Source organism: Ictalurus furcatus, chromosome 25 (assembly GCF_023375685.1).
Source record: "Ictalurus furcatus strain D&B chromosome 25, Billie_1.0, whole genome shotgun sequence".
Taxonomy (NCBI): Eukaryota; Metazoa; Chordata; class Actinopteri; order Siluriformes; family Ictaluridae; genus Ictalurus; species Ictalurus furcatus.
Window position 1 is genome coordinate 7,238,398 of NC_071279.1, and position 24,376 is coordinate 7,262,773.

A 24,376-nucleotide genomic window follows, 5' to 3' on the forward strand; every position below is an offset into this window, starting at 1 on the left:
TGTGAAAGTAAAAGAGAGTTCATTATGGTTTAATATGAAGTCTGTTTGTTGAACTAGTCCGCTGTTCAAAGGAGACCCGAGTGCAAAACTGCGTGTTGTAATTGCAGTCCCGGGGCTTTAGAAGCAACCGTAGTCCCAGCAACCACAGAGAGAAGTCCATCTGGAATTGGGAGTTGATGAGAGCTCCATCCAGAACTAGGGCATCCGAACGGTTCAGGCAGGTCCGGAGAGCAGAAAGGATCAGGATCTCTAGTATCTCCATAAAATCATGTATCTGATGAATCCTGCGCTAAAAGTTTTGGGATGCCGGGCTGTGCCTTTCTTTTGTGGTTTCTTTTGCCTTTCACAGGCGCCTAGAGCAGAAAGAAACTTTTCCATTATTTGTGGTTTTTGTGGATACGACTCATCCCAATCATTCCATGCTTTTTGACTTTGTTTGCATGCACTACATAATTGAAGGCCTTGGGCAGAAAATATGTTTTTGATTGACTGAAACCGAAAACGAAATAAGAAAACTGTTGGTTGGTTATTGTCATTATACGCCTTGAATTGTCAACAGTGCTTGTATTTCTGCCACTGCCACCACCGAGAATTAAACTGGATTAAATATCAGAATGCATTATACAGCGTTTGTGGTGGCCGCAGACGCGATGGGACCACAGCCGTCACATGGTTTTTGCTTTCATCTCATTTAACAAAGGTTCTAGCCTTTACATTTTTCCATCTCGTTCATGACTGCTTGGTTTGTAGAGGGCTTTCATGTATCACATATATCAGATGGCTGTGACTCAGCTGGCTTACAGACATGAAGCCCATAAAAAAGAAACTAAACCCGTTCTCCACCCAGGGGCTTCAGCTGGTGTAGAGCTGTGTACTGCATATCCAGGTGCTCTTATTCAGTATAACCAGATAGCGATCTTTTGATGTATCGCCCGGACAGCACGTCTCAAAACTGGTTCTGCTTTGAATTTGTTATCAGCTACAAAACTGCTGGCTGTGAATTATTTATATGACTGCAGGTAAATTGCCAATTTCTATGTTGCACAAAAAAAAGCGCAGCTAAATCGGCCATGTTGAAATACCGATGTGTTGTGTGATTCCATATTTCTCTGGATTTTTCGTTCTACTGGAAACATTGCTGGCTTTGTGATGACTGTGAATAAAAGTTTTGATAAATTTCATAAATTATGGGCATGTTCAGTGAGATTTCCACAGCCTCACTACCTCCCTTCAGCAGAGCTATTGAAAGTCGGTTGTCCATTCAGAGTCAGATGCTAAAAAAAAACTTGTCTTTTCAATATACCCATTGCAATTTATCTTTATAAGTGCAAAGAAGTTCAAATAATTATGGAACCAACTATATGACAGACATGTATGAAATATCAGAGTCCTCTTTCAAGACACTTGAATGGCAGTGTGCATCCTTACATACATTTTACTTTGCATCTGGGGACCACATCTGCATACATATGCTGAATTTGTAACCTAGTGAGGAAAATACATTTTTTTAATTAAATGTAACTGGAACAGGGCAGGGGGCATGATGGCTTAGCGGTTAGCACGTTTACCTCCCAGGGTTAGGGGTTTAATTCCTGCCTGATTGTGCCCTGTGATGGTTTGGCACCCTGTCCAGGGTGTCCCTCGCCTCGCACCCCGAGTCCCCCATGATAGGCTCCAGGCTCCCTGTGACCTTGATCAGCGATATAGGAAATGCATGGATGGATGGCTTGAGCACGGCAGTTAGCTTCAGAAGTTGTTAGTTAGCTATGTTGATTTAATTGTTAACTACGTTATATGCTAATTTGCTGCTTCTATGTTAAGTCTTGGGCATGTCTGTAAAGTTGTCTCAGGGTCAAGCTCGCACCACCTGCTGCTACACTCGCACATCTCATTAGAAATAAATTGGGGAAGTACGATTGTCTTCTCCCTTGTGATAAACCCTTAACGCAAACAAAATCCCATTTATGTTCAATATGATTCATGTTCAAATTATGTTATATTGGTAAGAACCGACCATATTTAGTCTGTGAGCTTCTAATAGATTAGCCTTGTTCTACAGCATTGCCTGTATTACTTCAGTTTCAGACCTCTAACTGTGGTTGGCTATAATGGGCATGTAGGAACATATTGTAATGCTGAACTGCTGTTACTTCTGTTTTGACAGTGGTATTGTACATAAAAGTAATTATTGCAATTCTCGATTTGTAATCTTTATTCATAAAGTATGGTGACCTCACGTCTGCTGAATGATCTCATTCACCGCTCAACCAGCTGTTGTTTGGCTTAATTATGATGATACAGTTGCTTTGTAACGCGTGATGATGGTTTTGATGTTTACTAGCTGTCACCGTAGTCTTTTTATAAGACAGATACCTCATCTGTAAAACACCCACGTAGGCAGGGGTGCAGATGCTCACATTTGGAGGCATGATGGGACCTGCTTTGACCTTGGGTATGAGTTAAAGGCGTGCTGATTCAGGAAAAGCCTCCTGAAGGTAAATGCTCAATAAAACAACTTTAGGGGAAATTTTAAGGTTCCTCTGTGCCTTCTTGCTCACTGCAATGTAGAATGGTGGTATATTTGAGAAGCTAATGAACTATTACCAAATCTTGCCTTTAGTTTGGTTTGCATTTGCATTGTAGCCTTGTTAGAAACTAGTGTGATGCACAAGGATATGGGAGACCTTTTGCGCTAGAGTCTGTGCTCATTCCTGCACTTGTCTCTGCCTGTTTAAGAGGATGATTCTTTATTCCGTCAAGACATTAGGACACTACATGACTTTCAAAATTAGAATTGTTGTTTTGCTCACACTGCAAGATTATCACTTGTGATCCCTTGTTTTGTGGATGTTGTGGTGTGCACATGTAGTGGTAGGCTCGCACGCTACATCAACTTTCGCCTGTAGAGATCCCTGATGAAACGCACCTGATCCCATCCATCCATCCATCCATCCATCTTCTATACCGCTTATCCTTTTCAGGGTCACGGGGGAACCTGGAGCCTATCCCAGGAGCATCGGGCACAAGGCGGGGTTCACCCTGGACAGGGTGCCAGTCCATCGCAGGGCACCTGATCCCTCTTTCTCATAAAAATAAACACAAGAGCTGCTGATCATGTGACTTTTTTTTTTGAGCGCAACAGACTGTGGTGGTTGTTTCTGTGTTGTTTTGTATAGAAACCAGAAGTAAGAGAAATATGTGGTGGAAAGATTGGTCAAGGTGATGCTGGGAACCTTTTTATATTGTGAATCTCAATGCATGTGATTTAAAAAAAAAAAAAAAAAAAAAAAAATTATTATTCCATATATATTTTGCTATTCCTAACAACCATTTCGGTGAAAATACAAGTCATATCTTATTGAACCATTATCACTGTGCTTACATTTTGCCTTTGATATATATGATATGACTGGATTCGGAATGTCCTCTCACACTCTCGCTGTCTGTTACTCATCGCTGTTTTTGCCACTTTTCTTCGAGGTGCTCACACTGCAGGGTTCATCACCAAGAATATCAAACATGCATAAAAATATCGAAGCTCTCAGACCGAGAAAATTGCATCAGTGATACGCTCACGCTACATGAGATCACCGCAGGAGCGTGCAGTGAATAGTCGGCATGCTGGTGGGGATATCGCAGACCCCCATTAGTCTGTAATGAGTCGGCAACAGGTAAAGCACGGCTCAAATCATGTAGCGCACACTTAGCATTAGTTCTGCAGAAGGTAGGGCAGTTGATCCAATGATTGACAGGTGTCACAGTTGCATCATAACCTCCCTGAAAGTGATTTCAATTTTAATGACATCTAGTCAAATTGGTTAATATAAAATGAATTTTGCTGAATTTGGGTAAAGCATTATGTACCAAATATATTCTAATTAAGCTTGTGAAGAGCTTTGGAACACATTGTGAACCCTTGCTTTCAAATGGGTTTAGGCTGGAACAGGTGGGATTAGTTGAAGGGCTTGTATGCATATTCCAGCCATCTGCAATATCAATACTGCAAAGACCAATATTTCAATAATATACACCCATCACTCATAACATCCAAACCACCTGCCTAATATTGTGTAGGTCTCAAAAAAGCTCTGACTCCTCGAGCCATGGACTTCACAAGACCTCTGAAGGTGTGCTGTGGTATCTGGCACCAAGACGTTAGCAGCAGATCCTTTAAATCCTGTAAGTTGCGATGTGGGGCCTCCATGGATTGGACTTGTTTATCCAGCACATCCCACAGATCCCTGATCAGATTGAAATCTGGGGAATTTGGAGGCCAAGTCAACACCTTGAACTCTTTGTCATGTTCCTCAAACCATTCCTGAACAGTTTTTGCAGTGTTGCAGGGTGGACTATCCTGCTGAAAGAGGCCACTGCCCTTAGGGAATACCGCTGCCATGAAGGAGTGTACAGTACTTGGTCTGCAACAATGTTTATGTAGGTGGTACGTGTTAAAGTAACCTCTACATGAACGCCAGGACCTAAAGTTTCCCAGCAGAACGTTGCCCAGAGGATCACACTGCCTCCGCCGGCTTGCCTTCTTCACATAGTGCATCCTGGTGCCATCTCTTCCCCAGGTAAGTGACGCACATGTACCCGGCCGTCCACATGATGTAAAAGGAAAGGTGATTCATTAGACCAGGCCAGCTTCTTCCATTGCTCCCTGGTCCAGTTCTGATGCTCATGTGTGCTTTTGGCAGTGGACAGGGGTCTGCATGGGCATTCTCACCAGCAAGCTGCGATGCACTCTGTGTCCTGACAACTTTCTATCATAGCCAGTATTAACTTTTTCAGCAATTTGTGCTACAGTAGCTCTCATGTGGGATCGCTCAGATCCTTACACTTGCCCATTTTTCCTGCTTCCAACACATCGACTTTGACAACCGACTGTTCACATGCTGCCTAATATAACAGGTGCCACTGTAACAAGGTAACGTTATTCACTTCACCCGTCAGTGGTTTTAATGTTCTGGCTGATCAGTGTATATACACAATAAAACAATATATTGTGCGACCTCAGAAGATGCAACATGGTAGCAATATGTAACTGAGGCAGTGTATTATAGTAGATGCAGAGCAATAAGAGTGTTAATGTGTGTTGCTGGCTCTTCTCCTAATCTGGATCAGTGGTAGGAAACAGTAATATTCTCTGCACTCCACTAAGCAGCCTGCATGTTAGCCATGATTGAGCGGAATGAAAAACAGATTGTGTGGAGAAACTTTTAGCCTTTATAGTAATATGAACCCAGTTGGTCTCATTTATATTATGAAAGTTTTTCACTTTTCTTATGATGTACATTATCAGGTCTGGGTCTTGTTCTAAATGTGACCTGAAATCCCCATCTGGAAAGTTAGGTAAGTTCTAAAGAAGAATTGAAGATAGCAGTGCACACTTGGTGTATGCTGAGAATTGGCTATGCAATATGTAAAGAATAAAACTGTTTGTGTGATGTGATCCAGTACATAGTTAATTCTTTTTTGATAATGGCACGTCCAGAAGAATTTTATTCTTATTGAACCACATCAAGTTGTTAAGTTGTAGACAATTTGGGCAATGATATGTCGTACATTTTATCTGCTTATATTTATGTATAATGTTGTGGAACATCTGTGAAACAAATTGGTTCTTATCACATATAAGATCTATAAACAGTCATGCCCTCACACCAGCCTCTCTCTCTCTTTTTTTTTTTTCTTCCCCCCCTCTCTCTTGAAGTTAATAAGACAAATACAGTGCAGCTTGTCCTATTACCAAGAAATCACAAAGCCTTCTGTTACAAACACTTTTTCCTCACGGCTTTCGCTCACTGGAGATTCCTTCAACGTGAAACATGTCTCCGTACAAAAAATCTCCACCATATCAACAATTACACGTTTTAAAACATTTTCGTGGACCGTCTGCCTGTGTACGTCGTCACTGTTGAAGTGATAATATATTAGATGAGCGCCTTAATATGAACTTGATTTGTGTTTCAGCAACTGCCAACGCCATGCTGTTATAGAAAATGAATCAACACCTTCTGACCAATCAGAATCGAGAATTCAACAGCGATGTGTTTTTAATGTATCTGTAGGCGGCCTTTAGTTAGCATAGCGATGCGCAGAGAATATTAGCCCAGTGTTTATTCTGCCACTGATCCAAATTGGGACAAGAGCCAGCAACAAAGATTAGCGCTCTTATTGCTCTGTCTCTCTATTGCCTGGGTAAGGAGAGAAGTATTAATTCTCCACACTCCGAAAATAAAGCCTGTCCTGTTTAGAAGCTGTTCTGACTGAGGAATATGCTCTGAAATGTTGACTACCTGTCTTGTAGCTCGTTAAATTGTATACGTATTTTTGTAGCTTGCTAGTCATTTGATTAGTAACATTTAATTGTAATTGGAATGCACAGGCAACATATAGAGTGTAAATAGCAGAATACCAAACGACATACTACAGACTAAATTGTACGTCTAAATAGTAAAGACACGTTTGGTTTACTAATGGTATTTAGTATGTGATATTTGAGTAATTGCAAATCAGGATGTAAGTACTTGTAGGTATCGTTGCTTCCTAATAGTTAGAAGGTGACAAAGTAAACAAATACTAAGATGAGCTGGCTAGATCTCTGCTATGAGCTCTTTCTAAAGCTGGGCTTGTTTCTAATATTATGGTATATGACGTGTGTGTCTGAAAACTCCAAATAAATTGAACTCAAGCATAACGTATTGTGAATTGCTGTTACAGGAGTCCCAGGGTGCAGGTAACAAACACCATGTTAGGACATACAGTGGATATAAAAGTCTACACACCCCTGTTAAAATTACTGGCTTTTGTGATGTATAAAAAATGGCACCAAGATAAACCATGTCAGATCTTTTCCACTTTTAATACAATATAGCAACCAACAATATTCAAGTTAAAAACAAATCTAAATATGTTTTAGGTGGAAGAAAAAAAAAAAAACTTAGAATAACCTGGTTCCACAAATGTGCACACCCCTTAATTAATGCTTTGTTAAAGCATCTTTTGCTTGTAATACAGCAGTTGGTCTTTTGGGGTAAGAATCTACCAACTTAACACATCGATTTTATTCCACTCTTCCTCGCAAAAATGCTCCAGATCTATCCCATTGTGAGGGGATCTCCTGTGCCCCGCCCTTTTCAAGTCATCCCACAGGTCTTTGATAGGATTTTGATCTGGACTCTGACGGAGCCATTCCAAAACATTGATCATCATCTTCAGAAGCCATTCCTTTGTTGACTTGGATTTGGCTTTGGGTCGTTATCATGCCGGAAGGTCAATTTTTGTCTAACAGAGGCCTGTGGGTTTTGTGCCAAAATAGAGTGATATTTGGAGCTATCCATGATTCCCTCTATCTTTACTAGACCCCAGTCCCAGCTGAAGATAAGTAGCTCCATAGCCTGATGCTGCCACCACCATGCTTCACTGTGTGTATGGTGTTCTTTAGGTGATAAGTTGTATTATTTTTGTACCAAACATTTCTTTTAGAATGATTAGTGTTCTACCTTGATCTCATCAGACCATAAAACATTTTGCCACATGGTTTGACGTGCTTTATGCAGGTTTGGATTTAATTTTTTCATGAGAAAAGGCTTCCGTGTAGCCGTCCTACCTCGTAACCCAGACATGTGAAGAATACGAGAGATTGTCACATGCGGTGAGCAACCAGTAGATATTTCTGCAGCTCCTATAATGTTGTCTGAGGTCCTTTGGCAGCCTTCTTGGTAATCGTCTTCTTGTCCTTTCGTCAGTTTTGGAGAGACGTCTTGTGCTTGGTTCATTGTGGTGCTTAATTTTCTCCACTTGTTGACAATGACCTCCTTGGTGTACCATGCTATGTACATCTAATGTTTTGGAAATTCCTTTCTACCCCTCTCCTGATCAGTACTTTTCAACGATGAGATCCAGTACATGCTTTGTAAACAGATCATGGCTTCAGGAATCAGATGGGAACAATAAAATCCTACAGAAACAGCTGCTTTTTGGGAGGTTAATTAAAATGTGTTAATTGATTGATTACATGTGTATGATAATTACATTTGATCATAAGTTTGAATATGATAGGTTAATTCTGATGCCCCATTATAAAAAGGTGTGCACACTTGGGCAACCAGGCTATTGTACGTTTTTGTTGTTGTCGTTTGCTTGTTTTTGTTATTACCCTAAAATGTTTCTATTTATTCTTCTACTTGCATCTTGTTTTGCTAGATCACATTAAAGGTGGAAAAAGTTCTTGCATGATTTATCTTGGGTTCATTTATTTATAACACAAAACCCTGCAATTTTAACATGGGTGTGTAGACTTTATTTTATTTTATATCCACTGTATGACATATGCGTCTGAGATATGACAGGGTGCAGCTTACAAACACCATGTTTTTTATTTCTCCAAAAATGTTTTTGGAGAAATAACACAGTGCAGCTTTAAAAAAAAAAAAAAAAAAAAAAAAAAAAAAAAGATTAAAAAGATGAGTGCATAGTGTTTTTTTTTTCCTAGGCTGGTGAAATTACAAGTAGGCATATATCAAGTGTAAACAAATGTATAGAACTTTTTCGATTCAAGATGATCATGAACTGTGAGGAGAAAGTACATTTTGAAATATAAACATTAAATATTGGCACATGCCTCTGAAACATGTTCACCAGTCCAGTACCCTTTCACATTTCCCATAGAAAGTATTTCCCCACATCAGATCTCCACCTGAGCTGTTAACACTACAGCAGGAGGCCATGAGGGTGTGAACAGAAAAAAAAACAGAGGAGCAGAACGAGAGAACAAGCGGTGGGCTGCGATTCCATTCAGCTGGCATCCAATAAGGAGGCTGGGTGATGAAAAGGGGCGTGTCCTGTTCTGAGTAACATCTGTGTGTGTGTGTGTTTGCAAGCCAGAGACATAAGGAGGTTGGAAGGGCGTTTGTTTGAGAATGCTGGCAGCAGTGTGAGGGGCTGAGAGAACCGGTTGGCTGAGGAGGGAACAGCATAGATGTGAACATTTTGAACACCTTTCTGGATTTAGAAACACCGGAGCTTCATTTCAGCGAGTTTGCTGTGCAGCCGATCATGTTAACTCGAGAGGGATGCCTTTGGCAGATGGAGTCTGAACAGAGATGCAAAGGGTAAGAAATGACGAGCGAAGTCTGAGAGTGAACAGTGACAGGATTTTGTCTGCACTTACAGTAGCAGTTTGGAATGTGTGATGTCTCCAGCGTGGTCTTATCTTCATCGGAGGAGGTGGGGTCTGTCGTCCGTTAAGTGGTGAATGACACATGTGTATTCTGTCTCTGGGATGAGTTTGAGGTGTCTGCTTCTGCAGTAATACTGGGAGGGGATTGATGGACGCTTCAGTGGGTTGTCCATGCTGTCTCAACACCCAGTATTAAAAACCGGCATGATGCAGTGACTTGGTGCTAGTAATCCACCCCTCCTCCTCTCGTATGATCTGTGTATTTGCTCCCCAGAGAGGTGTGTGTGTGTGTGTGTGTGTGTGTGTGAGGGGGGGCTGTAGGCATCCATTTTAGTGTGCATTATTTGGACAGGAGGGAGATGATAAGGTCAATCAGAAGGGACCTTGAAAATGGATGGCCTCGTTTTGCAGCTCACTCTGGCTTATCATCTGTTTTTCCATCAGGGTGTCACGTGCCACGTGGGCTCTTGATAATACACACTGTATTATCTACCGCTGTTTCTGTCTCCAAATTCCCTTTGCTCTTTTTTTTCTCTCTCTGAGCTAGCTGTGTCATCATTCATTCATCTTCAACTACCTTTTTGTTTTTGCTTTCAGGCTTTTTGCTTATACCTGAATTGCATTGCCTTTTCCAGTACCTGAATGGTTTGTTATATTAATAATAGCTCAATAGTCTTTGGTCTCTTGAATATTTAGGAATGCACTGATTTACCTGATTCGGTCCAAAGCAATCACACTTTAACTAAACACCGCTGTCAGTCTTATTGTTTAATCAGATCATGAATGGTTATAACAAGCTCAGCTGACCTGCTTCTGTCTCATTAGCGCAGGTTTTTTTCACAGGGTGTGGTCATTTTTAATTTTTTATGAATTACTGGAATTTGTCACTGCACTGTTTCAGCATTTTAAACAGTGCAGGCGTTTAAAATGTGTCTGATATTTTATCCTGTTGTGCCACAAACAAGAAATCGCAATTTGATGATCTGACACTGATCTGTGAGATCTGATTTTAAAAAAAAAATAAAAAAACAAAAATTTTTTAATGGTGGTCCACAAGCCGGCATCGCAGGTGATGGTCGCTATGGCAACAGCAGCCAGAGGAGGGATGGCCAACTCATTTGCTGTGGCCTCTTAAAGCCATTTCTACACGTGTTCATCTAGACCTTCTCTTTCTCCCGGTTGCTTTGATGAGTATCCACTTAAAATATTTGTTGAAATGGCGTATTTGCTTTCTCTTTCCTCAACTGTGCGCTAGGATTTGTAACCGGGGTGGTCAGTGAGTCCACTCAATTCCTTTATCAGGCTCCATTTCTGATGCACTTCCAAACTCTTAGTCACTTCCATACTCTTAGTCCACTGGATATAATCTGTTTCCTGCCTTAATGGCTTTAAGTGTTTCAGGTATGCAGGCGTAGCATGGAGTTCACACATTCATCTTAGTTATATTTAGGATATATTTGGGATTTTTCTCATTTGTTTTACTGATTTTGCCATCGTGCATGGACGCAGATTGTCTAAAGAACTGCACCATTGTGCTTTTGACATAGTAGAGTTGCTTAAGTAGATGTCAGTATACTGGTATAGTATTAGATATTGAAAAAAAAAAGTGTGATCAGTGCATTTGCAGATAATCAAATGTATGTTCATTAATAATCTAGTAATACCAAGTAGAAGCCTTTCTCATTTTTTTTTATTCATATATTTTTTGCAATTGCATAAACTGAGTCATTTTCCCAAGCGAAAGTTTCTGTTTTAAATGTTATTATATTTGCATCCCTGTACGTGAACAGCGAGCAATTCATTAACTTCTATATTTTTGCTAATAATAACAACCCACTGAACCCATTCTGACCTTGCTTCTCAACGGTGAAGTGTGTGTGAGGGACGTTGTGTTTGGGTGGGTCAGTGGCGGGTGTATGTGTGTGGCTTGTGCAAACGTTAAGTTGGGGGATGGGGCTCATTGTCTGCTGAACACGTTTGACAAGCCATCTGTTTGCAAGAACAGCTCTCCGACCGCTTTATCTTTTTTTTTTTTTCTTTTTCTCTCTCTGCGTTTTTCTCTCAAAGTTCCTGAAGACATGACTGAGGGAGTGTGGAATTTGAGCCTCTCTGTGGGTTCACCTCAGGGCTGGTTGTGTTTGGATCATGCCGCTACTTTAGTTGTGGAGCGTTTGTTGGTCAGCTCAGTGGTTTGTGAGGTTATTATAACACAAGCGGGACACCCAATGGCTAGCCCTTGAGCTACCACCGCCTGGGTGATTAATGAAGGACCTTTCTCATTATAGGTCCGTTACTCAACACCTCTTTTGTAAAAACGCAGACCTTATCTCATTCTTTAGACTTGCCTGCAATCCCCACACCGGGAGGAGCTACTAATGGTTCCCTAGCGGCCTGCCGTAGTCTGTTGATTCAAGAAAGTTATTTTAGGCCTGCCCAGTGTCAAAAATCTCTTATCTGTGTGTGAAATGTTTTATGGGTGTTTTTAAATAAGAGCTTTGGAGTACATGTGGAATTATGATACATGCAAGGAATTCTGAGTTTAGAACCACTGTATTTAAGGGATTTTGTGCTTCCTTCCACTCGCCGGGGCACGTATAGCAAACTGGCTTTCTGACTTTCGTGCCTCAGAGAGACTAATAAAAATACAGACACTAACATGAAATATATATATCCAGTATTAAATCCTAACGTTAACCCACACTATATGTAATCAGCCTTCAGCTACATTCACACACGTATTATTTTACATGGCATATCAATGTTAATTAATCAGGGAGGGGTTAAGGATGAATGAAAGCCAGAATCAAAATCATGGGATGATTTGATGTGCATGTAGAAACCTGACACACCTTTGAGGCGGCCGATTTAAAACATTAGCACAGTGAAGTGACAACAGTAGGATATGCCTAAAGTGAACAAGGTGAGGATGGGGGTGATTTCAGTAATTAAGGTGCTGAGGATAAAATTCTTTGTCGAAAGAATGACATCCCAAGATGCGGTTGTTTTCAAGCATAATTTCCATCCAATGTGTGATTGATTTGATCGAATTAATTCATTAATTCATTCATTTTTAATGTCACATCCTGTTACCGTGAAACAAGATTTTAGGCTGCAAGTTCAAATGATGCAAATTTAAAGATATGTCAATCATGCGCCAAGTTTTCACTTTCCCCCCCTCATACTCTTACAGTTTTCACACTACACATGAAACGGTTGTTCCGTCAGTGAGGATTCACACGGTCACTGCACCATTACCTGCCTTAATCCTCTGCTGTCCGGACTCCACGCTCGATTGCAATGCACATTCAATAGCAGCCATATTGCTTTCTGAAACACCACATCTTTTTTTTTTCTGCACTTTATCAATATTTACAGCCAACTCAACAATTCTTAACTACAGTAACTACAGCAGAATGTGTGTGGTAATTAATGTATGCAGCATACTGCTTATTTACTCGTTAGTTGTTCATCAGTAGCCATTTCAGGGAGAAACTTCTGTCATAAGTAGAACAGGTCTAATGCTGCTTTTAACTAAAGCTCGTAACTTGTAACACCAAGGAAAACACCCCCTCGACTTCGAATTCGTACCCGGAAAGTCGGGAACGTCTCCTTAACCTTGAGTTCAACATAAGACATCACGTCAATGCCCACACTGTCAAGAGTAAATAAAATATTACTTCACAACTTTTAAATGAAGTTTAATGTAGTATTTATTATAAATCAAACATAGACATATTAGTTGGTTAAATCTATAACACTGACCATACAGTATGCTGCTTTGAGAAAGTAAATCCATCATAAACTCTATCATTGTTAGCTGGCTAGCTTGTTGTTCACAAAACACGCCTTTTCGTTGAGATGTCTGTGTTTTATCCACAAATTGTGGCTCGAATGTGTCGAGCTCGAAAAGCCCATAGTTTCAAAATGACGCAGCCTTCCAAGTTCATAATTCATCACATGAATCAGTCAAAGGTTCGTGTTTTTGTTTTCTATTTACTTCCTGCACTGTCGTTAACCTCATCTACCACTGGACTTCTTCCTAATGCGCTACGAATTTTGCTTGTTTTATTTGACAGTGTTACGGTTGTGCCAAAAGCACACATAAGAGGTCCATGGTGAGTCTAATATTCCAGAGAATTCCTATTAAAATAAAGGAAATGTTTGGTGTGAATCATTTATCTTAGAAATAAAGTGTACATGAGGCAGAAAAGGAGCAAGAACACTGATGTGGTTTTAAAAAAGGGAGAGACTGTAGGTCAATATGGACTGGTTTATTGTTAGTGCGTGGGCACTTCTGTGTGCAGGAGACTCTCGCTTGTCACATCGGATAAAGTCATATCGCAGCCAGTGCAGTATTCGTGCTGACACGCACGTCCCAAATGTGAGGCTAAGCTTGGTGTCTTGCTTGTATCTCTTTGTATGCCCACTGTATTTTGGTTTTTCCAATGTCATAGACAACTTGACCAAAAGGATACACGGAGATTCTGCAACCTTTTGAGAAATCCTGAACGAGAATCTGGAACCATGAGAATTTGTGCTTTAAGCATGAGAAACATGGGAATATGAATGCTCAATGCATTTAAAGTATTGAACGCTGCTACTAAGTACCATGGATGGATGCAGAGCAAAAGCTAGCCAACGACTGAAGCTGATGCATTAACTAGCTAGCATATCGCCAAGCAATTATTCAAACAATTGTAATTGGAGAATGACAATGGAAACAAGACAAAACCATTGGGGATATCAACAGCTTCCTCAGATGTGTTCAGTTGAGTAGAACTGGACCAGAAAATTGTATCAGTAGGAAACTGAACATTGATTGGCTGCACCATACTGAGAAACATCAGCATCACACTGCAACACTTGAACTCAGAAGTTTCAGCTTCAGCCATTGTGAATAAAACAAGCTTGATTTGTTCATATTTATCTTCTCATAAACAACATGCAGTTAAATGCAGCAACAGGTTCTGAACAGCTTCCTGGATTGGGGTTCCAAAACAAAGCAGGGTTTGTATTATGTGAAATAACAGACGTTACATTCGTTGAAAGCTTTGAATATTCAAATGGTAATATGAACTGTTGTGCACGATGCACGGTGGAAAGGTAGACAATGGAAATTATAGTAGGGCTTTATAGTAAAGAGGGGACCGCAATTGAAATGTGTAAAATGTATTTTATTAGTAAACCTTACTAGAGGAGTTATCACCATTTGAATTTATTTTGCATTAAATAGTAGCACATGGAGCCTGTGAGCCAATGAGTGTGTTTGATTCGATTAGAGAGTTGATTCATGGAGACTACAGGGTAAACTTTGAGATGAGAGTAGGTTTGTGGTTAAAGCCAGCTGGCTATGTGTGGAATGTGTAGTGTCGAGACACACCTGTGGGACAGATTAGGGCCTCTCTGGGACCAGAAGTAAGCCTGGAAGGAAGTCCCTGTGAAACAGGAAGTCATCATTGAACAATTTCCTGTTCCTAGTCACCCAGGTATACTAAATGTAGAAATGTAAAATATCAAGGGGAATATACTTCAAATATATTTTTCATATATGAATTCATAATTGTTGCACACCTATATTTAACAAAGGGTTTTTATTTTTTATATATATAAACCTGTATTTTGTTTGCAATTGTGTGATATCAATGAGAGCAGAATATTTTTGTGAATTTTGTGAGCAAAATATCAAAAGGTTAAATAATAAAGACACTTTTTCACAGCCTTCTTCGTTCATATTTACCAAGGGTGCCAATATTAATTGAGGGCACTGTATGTCTTGATTTTGAAAGATTTTACAGAGTAAGTTCTCAATATGATGTTAATTGGTGAATTTATGTTCGATTTTTACTATGATTTATGATTTTAGTTTTATTAACTATGCACATGTATCCATGTTTAATTAGGAGGAACATTTATTTGCAAAAGTAAAACAAAACAAAAACTTTTTAAAAAATAATATAAATAAATAAATGATTCTTGCAGAGGACGAATCAGATTGCTGCCTCTAAGATTCTGAAACTTGTGGCCAGAAAAGAGTACGAAATATATGCTGAGACTTGCATGCACTAATTACTACATACTACTGATTGTTTTAAATATTGCCCACAGTCTTTAGACATAAAGCAGTAGTGTATTTGCTGATGGTCAGACAGTGCAAAGTCGCCATTAGATCAGATTTGTTCATGGTATTGGGAGGATCTACAGTGGTGTTTATCTGTGTGTCAAAATTACCATGTAGAACTTGTATGGCCGGTTCTGTACCCTTCATATTAGAAAGTTTCTGCTTTCATGAAATGTTACCCATTGGCATGCTTGTGTTAAATAAATAAATTTATATTCATAACATAAATCAGTATTGCCCAAAGGACGTTTTGGTCACTTTGTTTTAATATTTGTGAGCTTTGGGTAAGTGAGGAGATCAAAAACTTTGTTCTCTTTGGCTTAATGTTCTACTCTTCACTATTGGCCAACACCAAAAATAACTCCAAGAGTCTTTAAGTTATTGAGATACTTGATTTATATGAGTGTGTCTAAGCATGCTGTAGGAAGAATCGCTCTTGAGAGGGAGGTTTAGGGTTCAAGTTATGAGGTTGATGGATTATGTTTCTTTTTTGGAATTTTTCCCCATGGCAAAACTACTAACCAGTGTTCACAGGACAGTTTGTCATCAGGTTAATTTCTGTTTTTCTCAGTTTATGCAGGTGAACAAAAATGTGCTTTCTAGATGTAAAATGTAAGCTTATATGTTTCATATTAGTTCTTTCTATTTGTCTAGTAACCATTGCTTAATCAGTGACTTTAGTCTCAGACTTTCTTAAACGGGTTCATTTTTTGCTTGTACGTTCCATAGGATGCTGTCTCTTTTTGTGTTTTGAGTACCAATACAAAATGTGAAATGCTTCAGCTCCTGCGTAATTCTATGGAAATAAAGGTTCTTTTGTGGTTGCCACATGTATCCAGAAACCTTTAGGCTCTGTTTTGAGGGAAATCAGAGAACAGCTTGGTATGTGGAGATTAGGTGATACAGTATCTTTTGTTTAATGTATTGCAAAGAAATATAGCTTTGCTTATCAGTGCATATCTGTAGGTGTGCTTTTATTATCTTAAGAGAAGTCAGTGTTGGAGGTTGTTGCTCTTAATGTGAAATTATTTTCCTCCTAATAGCCAAAGAAAATAACACTTGCTGACATGGCCTCCTCCTCTTCTCCGTGATGGGGAAATTAACCGCGAGTGTTATTTTTTGCTGATTAATAGCAATTATTTGTAATTAGACATAAGAAATGTGATGCACCTTGGAAGAATGACTAACAATAATTAATATGCGTATGTGGATGTGCTGAGCGTAATTATGGTTGGACTAAATTTTCCGAACCAGAATAGGACCTATCCCTAGTGATCATGAGTGAACAAGCTGGCCTGATTTGAGACTTGTAGAAGACATCAGCTGTTAATTTAATATTGAAATATGTCATACATCTGATGTCTGGTTTGAACATTACCTGAAGTTCTTGAGCCGTATCTGCATGCTTTCATGCATTTTACTGCTGCCACATGATCGGCTGTTTGGATAATTGCATGAATGAGCAGGTGTATAGGTGTTCCTAATAAAGTGGCCATGAGTATATATATGGTCTAAACAGCAGTTTCTCAGTCCAGCCCTCCCAGCAATTGAGACAGGCTGTACCATTCTCTATACTGATTTTGGCTCAGGAGATTGAACTGAATGAAAACAGACTAAAGTGGTCTAATGACTTTATTGGAATCCTCTGCTTTAAAGAGTACCTGTATTTGGTCTCTATTGGTAACCAACCCATCACTTCACTTACTCACAGGTTTCAGCATATATAACCGACCCATGGTTTTCTATTTGTCTAGCTAGATTCAAGATTCAAAAATCAAGAATTTATTTGTCACATCTTGAAAAATGTCCATCTTAAACTCTGTAGCGAATATCTTTTCTTTTTATGCCGAATCCCAATGCTTTTCCTCTCCTTCTGTTGCTCCTTCTGTTTGTTCTCTCCTGTCTAGTTCTTAGTCAGCCACTACATTCTACACATTCTAAGCAATGGATAAAAGCGATGTAAAAAAAAAAAAAGACATGAGCGTCCATAGCTGATTGCTAAATGCAGTGTTTTAGAGCTTTTAGAGCACAAGCATGAGTAGGCTTTAAAAAGCCTCAGGATGTGACGAGTACGATGGTTTGAAAAACAATCAAGGTATGCGGAATTGAGTCCTGTTCTGGAGTCAGGACACTCCCCAGAGTCCCGGGATAGCCTAGCTAAACTTGAGTAGCATTTGCCATTTGATCTGGTGCATTCATTTAGATGAAATCTACAACAACATACTATTCCACTTTATTGGGAAATAGATCACTTATTTATTGTCTCACAGCAATTCTAATACTACCCCCATGGCCTGGACTAATGTGATCGGCAATGTAACCTGATCACAGACTCAGACTCCGAGAGAGGCAAGGCAGCTTGTAAACCGTGAGGCTTCATACTACTTTGTTCTTTATCTGCGATGATGAGGGCTATGCAGATATCAACTCAGAGAGGCACCTCATACCAATCTATTGCTCCACAGAGAAGAGGAATGCAAGCATGCTCATGTTCTCTTGCCTAATCTGGGGTTATCTACTCAACCAAACCTCAGAACCTCTGCCTTACTGTGTATCTCAGTTTGTCTGGTCTTACAGAATCCGTGCACAAACATTAGGATGGAATTTGTACTTATCTTAAAATGAGTTTGCCTATATTCTTCATGTCAGGGTTTAGAACCAAGTGTAAGTGAATGAGAAGTTGGGACCGGATTATCTCAGCCTTTTGGGTTGGGCTCCTCAAGATTCCTTGGTGGCGGCAGACGGGGTAAAATGGTTAGGGTTCAGCTTTGCTCCAGCTGTGTGGATTATATTGGTAACCAACAGCCAGCAGATGGGGGTCCATACCCCAGTCTGTTATTTAAAAAGTGCAAGGAAATATTTCACAACAGTCCACCCATGTTATTTTTGACTTGCTAAAAACACCGCCCTTTTTCACTATATACAAAAGATTGCAAGTGTGTGGGGTTTTTTATCAGTGTGTCTTACATTATTTAAAGTCAGCTTGAGCAAGGTTATAGATTTTCCCATTGTTTATCTGTGGGTCTTGAGAGTGTCCAGCTGTGATAAGAACACTCATAGTCAGCCTGTAACATAACCGGTTCTTCACATGCAATATAGAGGTTTGTGCTGTCCCAGCATGATGCTTCCTGATATTTTTGGAGCCATTTATATCAGTATACGCAGTCCATTGCCTTCTTTTACATCATTTACACTTCTAGAGGTATGTTCTGTGAGTTAGACTATGGTTTAATGAAAGCATATCATCATATTTTCTATTTTATCCTATTGTCAGGCATATCATTTTTCAGACTGGTCTTGATATTATGGTGATTATCTATTAGTTGTAGGGGTTCACTGGTGATGACTTTTGTCTCTGTGCAAACTTATTGTATACTATTGCAGAATAGAGTCTAATAACATAATGGTGCTACAGAAGGGAAAATCTGATTTGCTGCGTTCCTTTGACTAACACCTTTTGATACCAGATTTTGATGAATCACACCCTACTCTGCACTACGCTCCCTTTGAGCTTTGAGCATGGCTCAAATGAACAAACACCCACCCCCCCCCCCCTTTTCTCTTAAGTTACCAGGAAGACATGCATCAAGACTCTTCTCTCTCCTGGCAACCAGGTGGTGGAATGAACTTTCCCTGGCTGTCTAAACAGCTGAGTCACTGGCTGTCTTCAAACTCGGACTAAAGATCTACATCTTCACCAAGCACTTGAATCAGCACTTATTTCATTTCTTTCTTGTATCGTTTGTTTTCTTCTTATTCAGTACTAAATTCTCTCTAATGGTATTCTGAACTTGCATGAGGATATGTTTTGAGAGAGACTATAAAGCATTTCTGTAAGTCCTGCTGGTTAAGGGTGTGTTCTAAATGCTGTAATTGTAAATGATCAAAACAATAGTAGGCTTATGATTAGGTCAGGTAATGTTAAGGGCTGTGATCATTGTTTTTACATTAAGTGGACTCCACTTTGTGCGATTGCAAGCTAACTGAATTGGAGGGACAAATCAGCTCAGGTCCACTCAGCCATGTTCGCACCATTTAATGAGATTTTATATCTGATATGAGACACTAGCACCTCTATTACTTTTCCATCAACCTTTATAAATGAACCTGAGCCAGACCAAAGTCAACAGGACAGTACCCCCTCTGTGTATGCTTAGGATGAATTGTTTGGGACTTCAGACTGGTATATGAATTGATTGTAATGAAACAGACAGTAATCGTTAAGTAGCTCTGAAGAGTTTCCAAGCTAACGGCTGTCTTCACTTCCTGTGCTTCACATATTCAAAACAGCCCTGTTAAGTGATCAATGTGTGGTTGTAAAGTGTAGTAATGCATCCTCTGTAATAGGATAAGGTACACTGGTGTTTCTCAAGTTCATTCATGGACTCCACTGAAACTGACACACCTTTTGACTGGTTTGTGTTATTTTAGATTTACATATGGATTGACCACTGATCAACTTTTTTTTTTGTGTGTAATATTTCTTATCTTAGGTCTTTGTGACAGAGACGGGTCTAGATAGCTGAGGCACTTGAGGGAGGAACACCAGCCCCTTACCCTTTATCCCTCACCCTTGACCCTTACCCCTCCCCCTCCCCTCAAGGAGCCATGGCGCCTCGTAAACGTGGTGGTGGAGGTCGTGGCGGATCCTTTATCTTCTGCTGCTTCCAGAGCAATGACCACCCGGAGATCACCTACCGGCTGCGGGAGGACTTTGTCCTGCAGACCATGGAGCCCACGCTCCCCATTCCCAGCTACGATGAGCTGGACTGCATGTTCTCTGAACTTGTGGTGAGTGTCAGCATGCAACCGAGAACATATCTCCATTCCTACAACTGTGACTTAATCATAACCCTCCTTCTTCTGACGTTTTTTTTTTTTTTTTCACAATACTATATGTTTTCATTTCTGTTCCTGATTATATTGTTGTAAAAATAAGCTTAAAGGCATTTCTGCCAATGTAATGTTGATGAATTTGAGTGCTGATTCTGGGTGCAGTGATACTTGATACACTCCTACAGAGGACAAAAGACGTGAACACAACCCCATAAAAGAAGGACTTTGAACATAATCATAGTTAGAAAGGCAGGCACACTGTGTGTCCGCTATAGTACAGGTCTAACTTCAAAACAACCTGATACAACTTACAGAGTACAGCAGAGAAAATTGTTTGTGTTTAAATGGCAGATTGTTAAAGCCCTATTCAAACAGGAAAACTGAGCTCTGTGTTTTGCAAGTGAAGTGAATAACATTGATTATCTCATTACAGTGGTGCCTGTCGGTGGGATACTGTATATTGGCCAGAAAATGAACTGTCAGTTCTCAAAGTTGATGTGTTGGAAGCAGGAAAAATGGGCAAGCGTAACGATCTGGGTGACTTTGACAAGGGCCAAATTGTGGCGGCTAGACAACTGGTTCAGAGCATCTCCAAAACAGCAGGTCTTGTGGGGTGTTCCCGGTATGCAGTGGTAAGTACCGACCAAAAGTGATCCAAGGAAGGACAACCAGTGAAATGGCGACTTGGTCATGGGCGCCCAAGGCATATTGAAGCATGTGGGGAATGAAAGCTAGCCCACCTGGTCCATTTTCACAGAAGAGCTAGTGTAGCACAAATTGCTGAAAAAGGTCATTCTGGCTGTGATAGAAATGTATCAGAACACACAGTGCATTGCAACTTGCTGTATATGGGGCTACGTAGCTGCAGACTAGTCAGAGTGCCCATGATGACCGTTGTCCATCACGGAAGCCACCTACATTGAGCATGTGAACATCAGAACTGGACCTTGGAGCAATTGAAGAAGATGGCCTGGTCTGATGAATCACGTTTTCTTTTACATCATGTGGACTGCGTCACTTACCTGGGGAAGAGATGGCACCAGGATGCACTATGGGAAGAAGGCAAGCTGGCGGAGGAAGTGTGATGCTCTGGGCAATGTTCTGCAGGGACACCTTAGGTCCTGGCGTTCATGTGGATGTTACCTGTAGGTGATGCTCACCTACAAGACTTTGTCTGGAACAGCACCTTCCTACCTCAGCTCTCTCCTGAAGGCTTACGTTCCCTCACGCAATCTGCGATCAATCAACGACCGACGCTTAGTAGCACCTACTCAGTGTGGCTCAAGGTCCCTTTCAAGAACATTCAAAGTAACTGTTCCCCAGTGGTGGAATGAACTTCCAACCTCAATCTGGACCGCAGAATCTCTCACCATCTTCAAAAAACAGCTAAAGACCCACCTCTTCCATGAACACCTCACCAACCCATTAAAAAAAAAAAAATTACTCTGGCACTTACACCTCTACTCTGCGCACTTTGCTTCTTCTGGAACTCATTTAACAGATCTTGTATGGTAGCACTACTTGTATTGTTCGCTGCTTGATATATTGGATAAAAGCGTCTGCTAAATGAATAAATGTAAATGTACTTTAATATGTACCACCAACATAAACATTGTTGCAGACCAAGTACTGTACACTCCTTCATGACAACAGTATTCCCTAAGGGCAGTGGCCTGTTTCAGCAGGATAATGCGCCCTGCCACGCTGTAAAACATGTTCAGGAATGGTTTGAGGAACATGACAAGGAGTTCAAGGTGTTGACTTGGCCTCCAACTTCCCCAGATCTCAATCTGATCCAAGCATCTGTGGCATGTGCTGGACAAATAAGTGCAATCCATGGAGGCTCCACCTCACAACTTACAGGACTTAAAGGATCTGCTGATAATGTCTTAGTGCCAGATCCCACAGCACACCTTCAGGGGTGGAGTCCTTGGCTCAATGGGTCAGAGCTGTTTTTGTGGCACAATGGGAACCTACACAGTATTAGGCAGATGGTTTTAATTGGCTGATTGGTGTAATATAAAAGATCTTGTTTAGAGTCATTTGAACTTGCAGTACTGTCCCACAAGGAAAAACTTAAATAGGGTTTAAATAACAAATGCTGCATCATTATTAGTCTCCAGGAGATTAGTCAAGAAAATCATGACGGTGTACGTCAAGCAGGCAAACTACATCTGCAAAAAAGTATATGGTTACAAGCAAAAAGCTCACGGATACGTATCCATGGATATATCCATATGTATAAATGGACGCTTTACAGAATAGTTAATTAGAAAATTAGAATAGAACAGGAGAAATTTAATAGAAAAGAAAACGATTAATAAATCAGAAAATTGCATTTAAAAATGGCCACAGAATTTCAGCAACAGCTGTTTGACCAGCTCCAGTAAACATTATGCATTAAGAACCTCAGAAAGCTTGAGTTACTATTCAAACATTGCTTAGTCACTGGATATTAACGCAGAACCTGGCGTAAGACACAAACAACCTAAAGCCTCTGGTATGTTTTGTTTTGTTTTGCTAGCGTATGTGCACAGTCGTACACATAGCCTTTCAAAGTATACTCCATTTGACATGTACGTGTACACAGGCGGTCGACACATGCACTACCTCTCCTGGCCTACAAGAGTCAGTACAGAGCAGTAAAGCAGGTCTTCTGGTGTGAAGGATGACAAGGAAGAAGAATCACAACACCATGAAGAGCAATGTTTGGGCAATCTCTCGCCACAATTAGCACCCATATACAAATCTTTATACTCTTATATTATAGAATTATACAATTTTTTCTAACCTGCTCTCATTTCTGTCTCTTCTGTTTTATTCCATTTTTTTCTTCAATTACCTTGAGAATCAACAGCCCTGGGTCACTGTTGCCACCTTCTGGAACAACTAAATAGTGCAAAAGAATTAAATGCGCACATGTAACCTGCGTGTACAAAGTATGCGCGGTTAGATAAATCGTACTCTGCTGATGAGGAAATTTGCGTCACGCGTACTGTACGCTGTTCCTTGCGTACGCGTAAAAAGTGAAGCGTACTTTCTGCTTAAGAAGCAACTCTGTCCATTTTCTCCCCACACATTTTCCTTACTTCTGGATGTGTCTATGTTTGGAGAAAGCCAATGGATGCCTTCAAATACAATATATTTTACCAACCATTCGATCCCGTTGATGGATGGAGGGTTTTATAGTGAATTACATGGTCGGTATCCAAGACAAGATCAATCCTACGATGTAAACTTGTGAATTTTCAATTCTGTTTTATAGTTTGGCAATGCCTTCATACAGACTGAATCTTTCTTATGACTTGATATGTTTATCATTGAATATTGTGGTGTATATTGTATGAAGTAGATTTCTATGTCATTTGTCCCCCCCAAAGAACTGAGGGTTTTTTTTTTTTTCTAGTTCAGTATCTTTGATGTCAATGATATATAAGCTATTTTGAAAGCAAAGAATAGCTCTCATTTAATATTAATATAGTAATGACTTTTTCTTATTATGCCCTGACCACATACAGAGTTAATGAATGGGAATGTGCCGCGCCATGGTGAATTTATTCAGTCTCAAAGCCCCCACCATCCCCGCCCCCGCTGTGAAATTTGAAGTAATTATAGCAGCGTGCCTAAATGAGATCAAATTGAGATGGCTTGAGGAGGAATAACAGTACCCTGCCAGGACTGGCAATTTATTTCCTTGTCCCTCTCTATCTCTCTTTTACTCTTTCACTCTTTGTTCTGTCTTACACTTGCCTCGTTTCTTCTTTTTTTTATCCCCTGTTCTTCCTTGTTCTTTCCTGCTCTCTGCCAACCCCTGTGGTCTATTGGCTTAGCTTACACCTAAAATGTTGACCCTCTTTGCATATAAATGGGTCCTATTGAGTGTCCTTATGTCTTGGCCTGCTCTGTAGACTAATTGCTTGTTTTTTTTTTTTCTGGCCATCTCTTAAGCCTGCTTTGGTTTTGAATTGCTGTACAGGACAGCAGCTCCAGTCAGTCTTTTCACAGTCTTTACAGAGGCATTTACGGCCTTTGCCACGTGCTGTGCTTTCACGATGCAAGTCAATATGCAGAGTGTAAATTTCATAAGGTTGTTTAGAGAAGGTTTCCTATCAGGTGAAGATCTCTAATTAAATTGTTAACGCAGATGACTATCCACAACGTTAATGCTTCACAAAGGGCTGAAAACGTTTCAAAGAAATAGAACGGATCATTTATAGTGCGCTGCCAATGTGATGCAG

The 24,376-nt window shown here is 40.2% G+C and overlaps 1 protein-coding gene across 5 annotated transcripts in view; it reads left to right on the forward strand.

Annotated features, from left to right (window-relative positions):
- Positions 1 to 24,376, forward strand: part of daam1b (dishevelled associated activator of morphogenesis 1b) — a 79,581-nt gene that overhangs the window by 19,551 nt on the left and 35,654 nt on the right. For 4 of the 5 annotated variants that reach the window (XM_053613591.1, XM_053613593.1, XM_053613589.1 and 1 more), the window contains one exon: positions 19,796 to 20,093. In XM_053613591.1, the coding sequence (XP_053469566.1) occupies positions 19,911 to 20,093 (183 nt within the window). In that variant the 5' untranslated portion in view covers positions 19,796 to 19,910. Of the gene's footprint in view, positions 1 to 6,789; positions 9,117 to 19,795; positions 20,094 to 24,376 lie in introns of those variants that run through there. The other variant, XM_053613590.1, reaches the window with a different exon arrangement.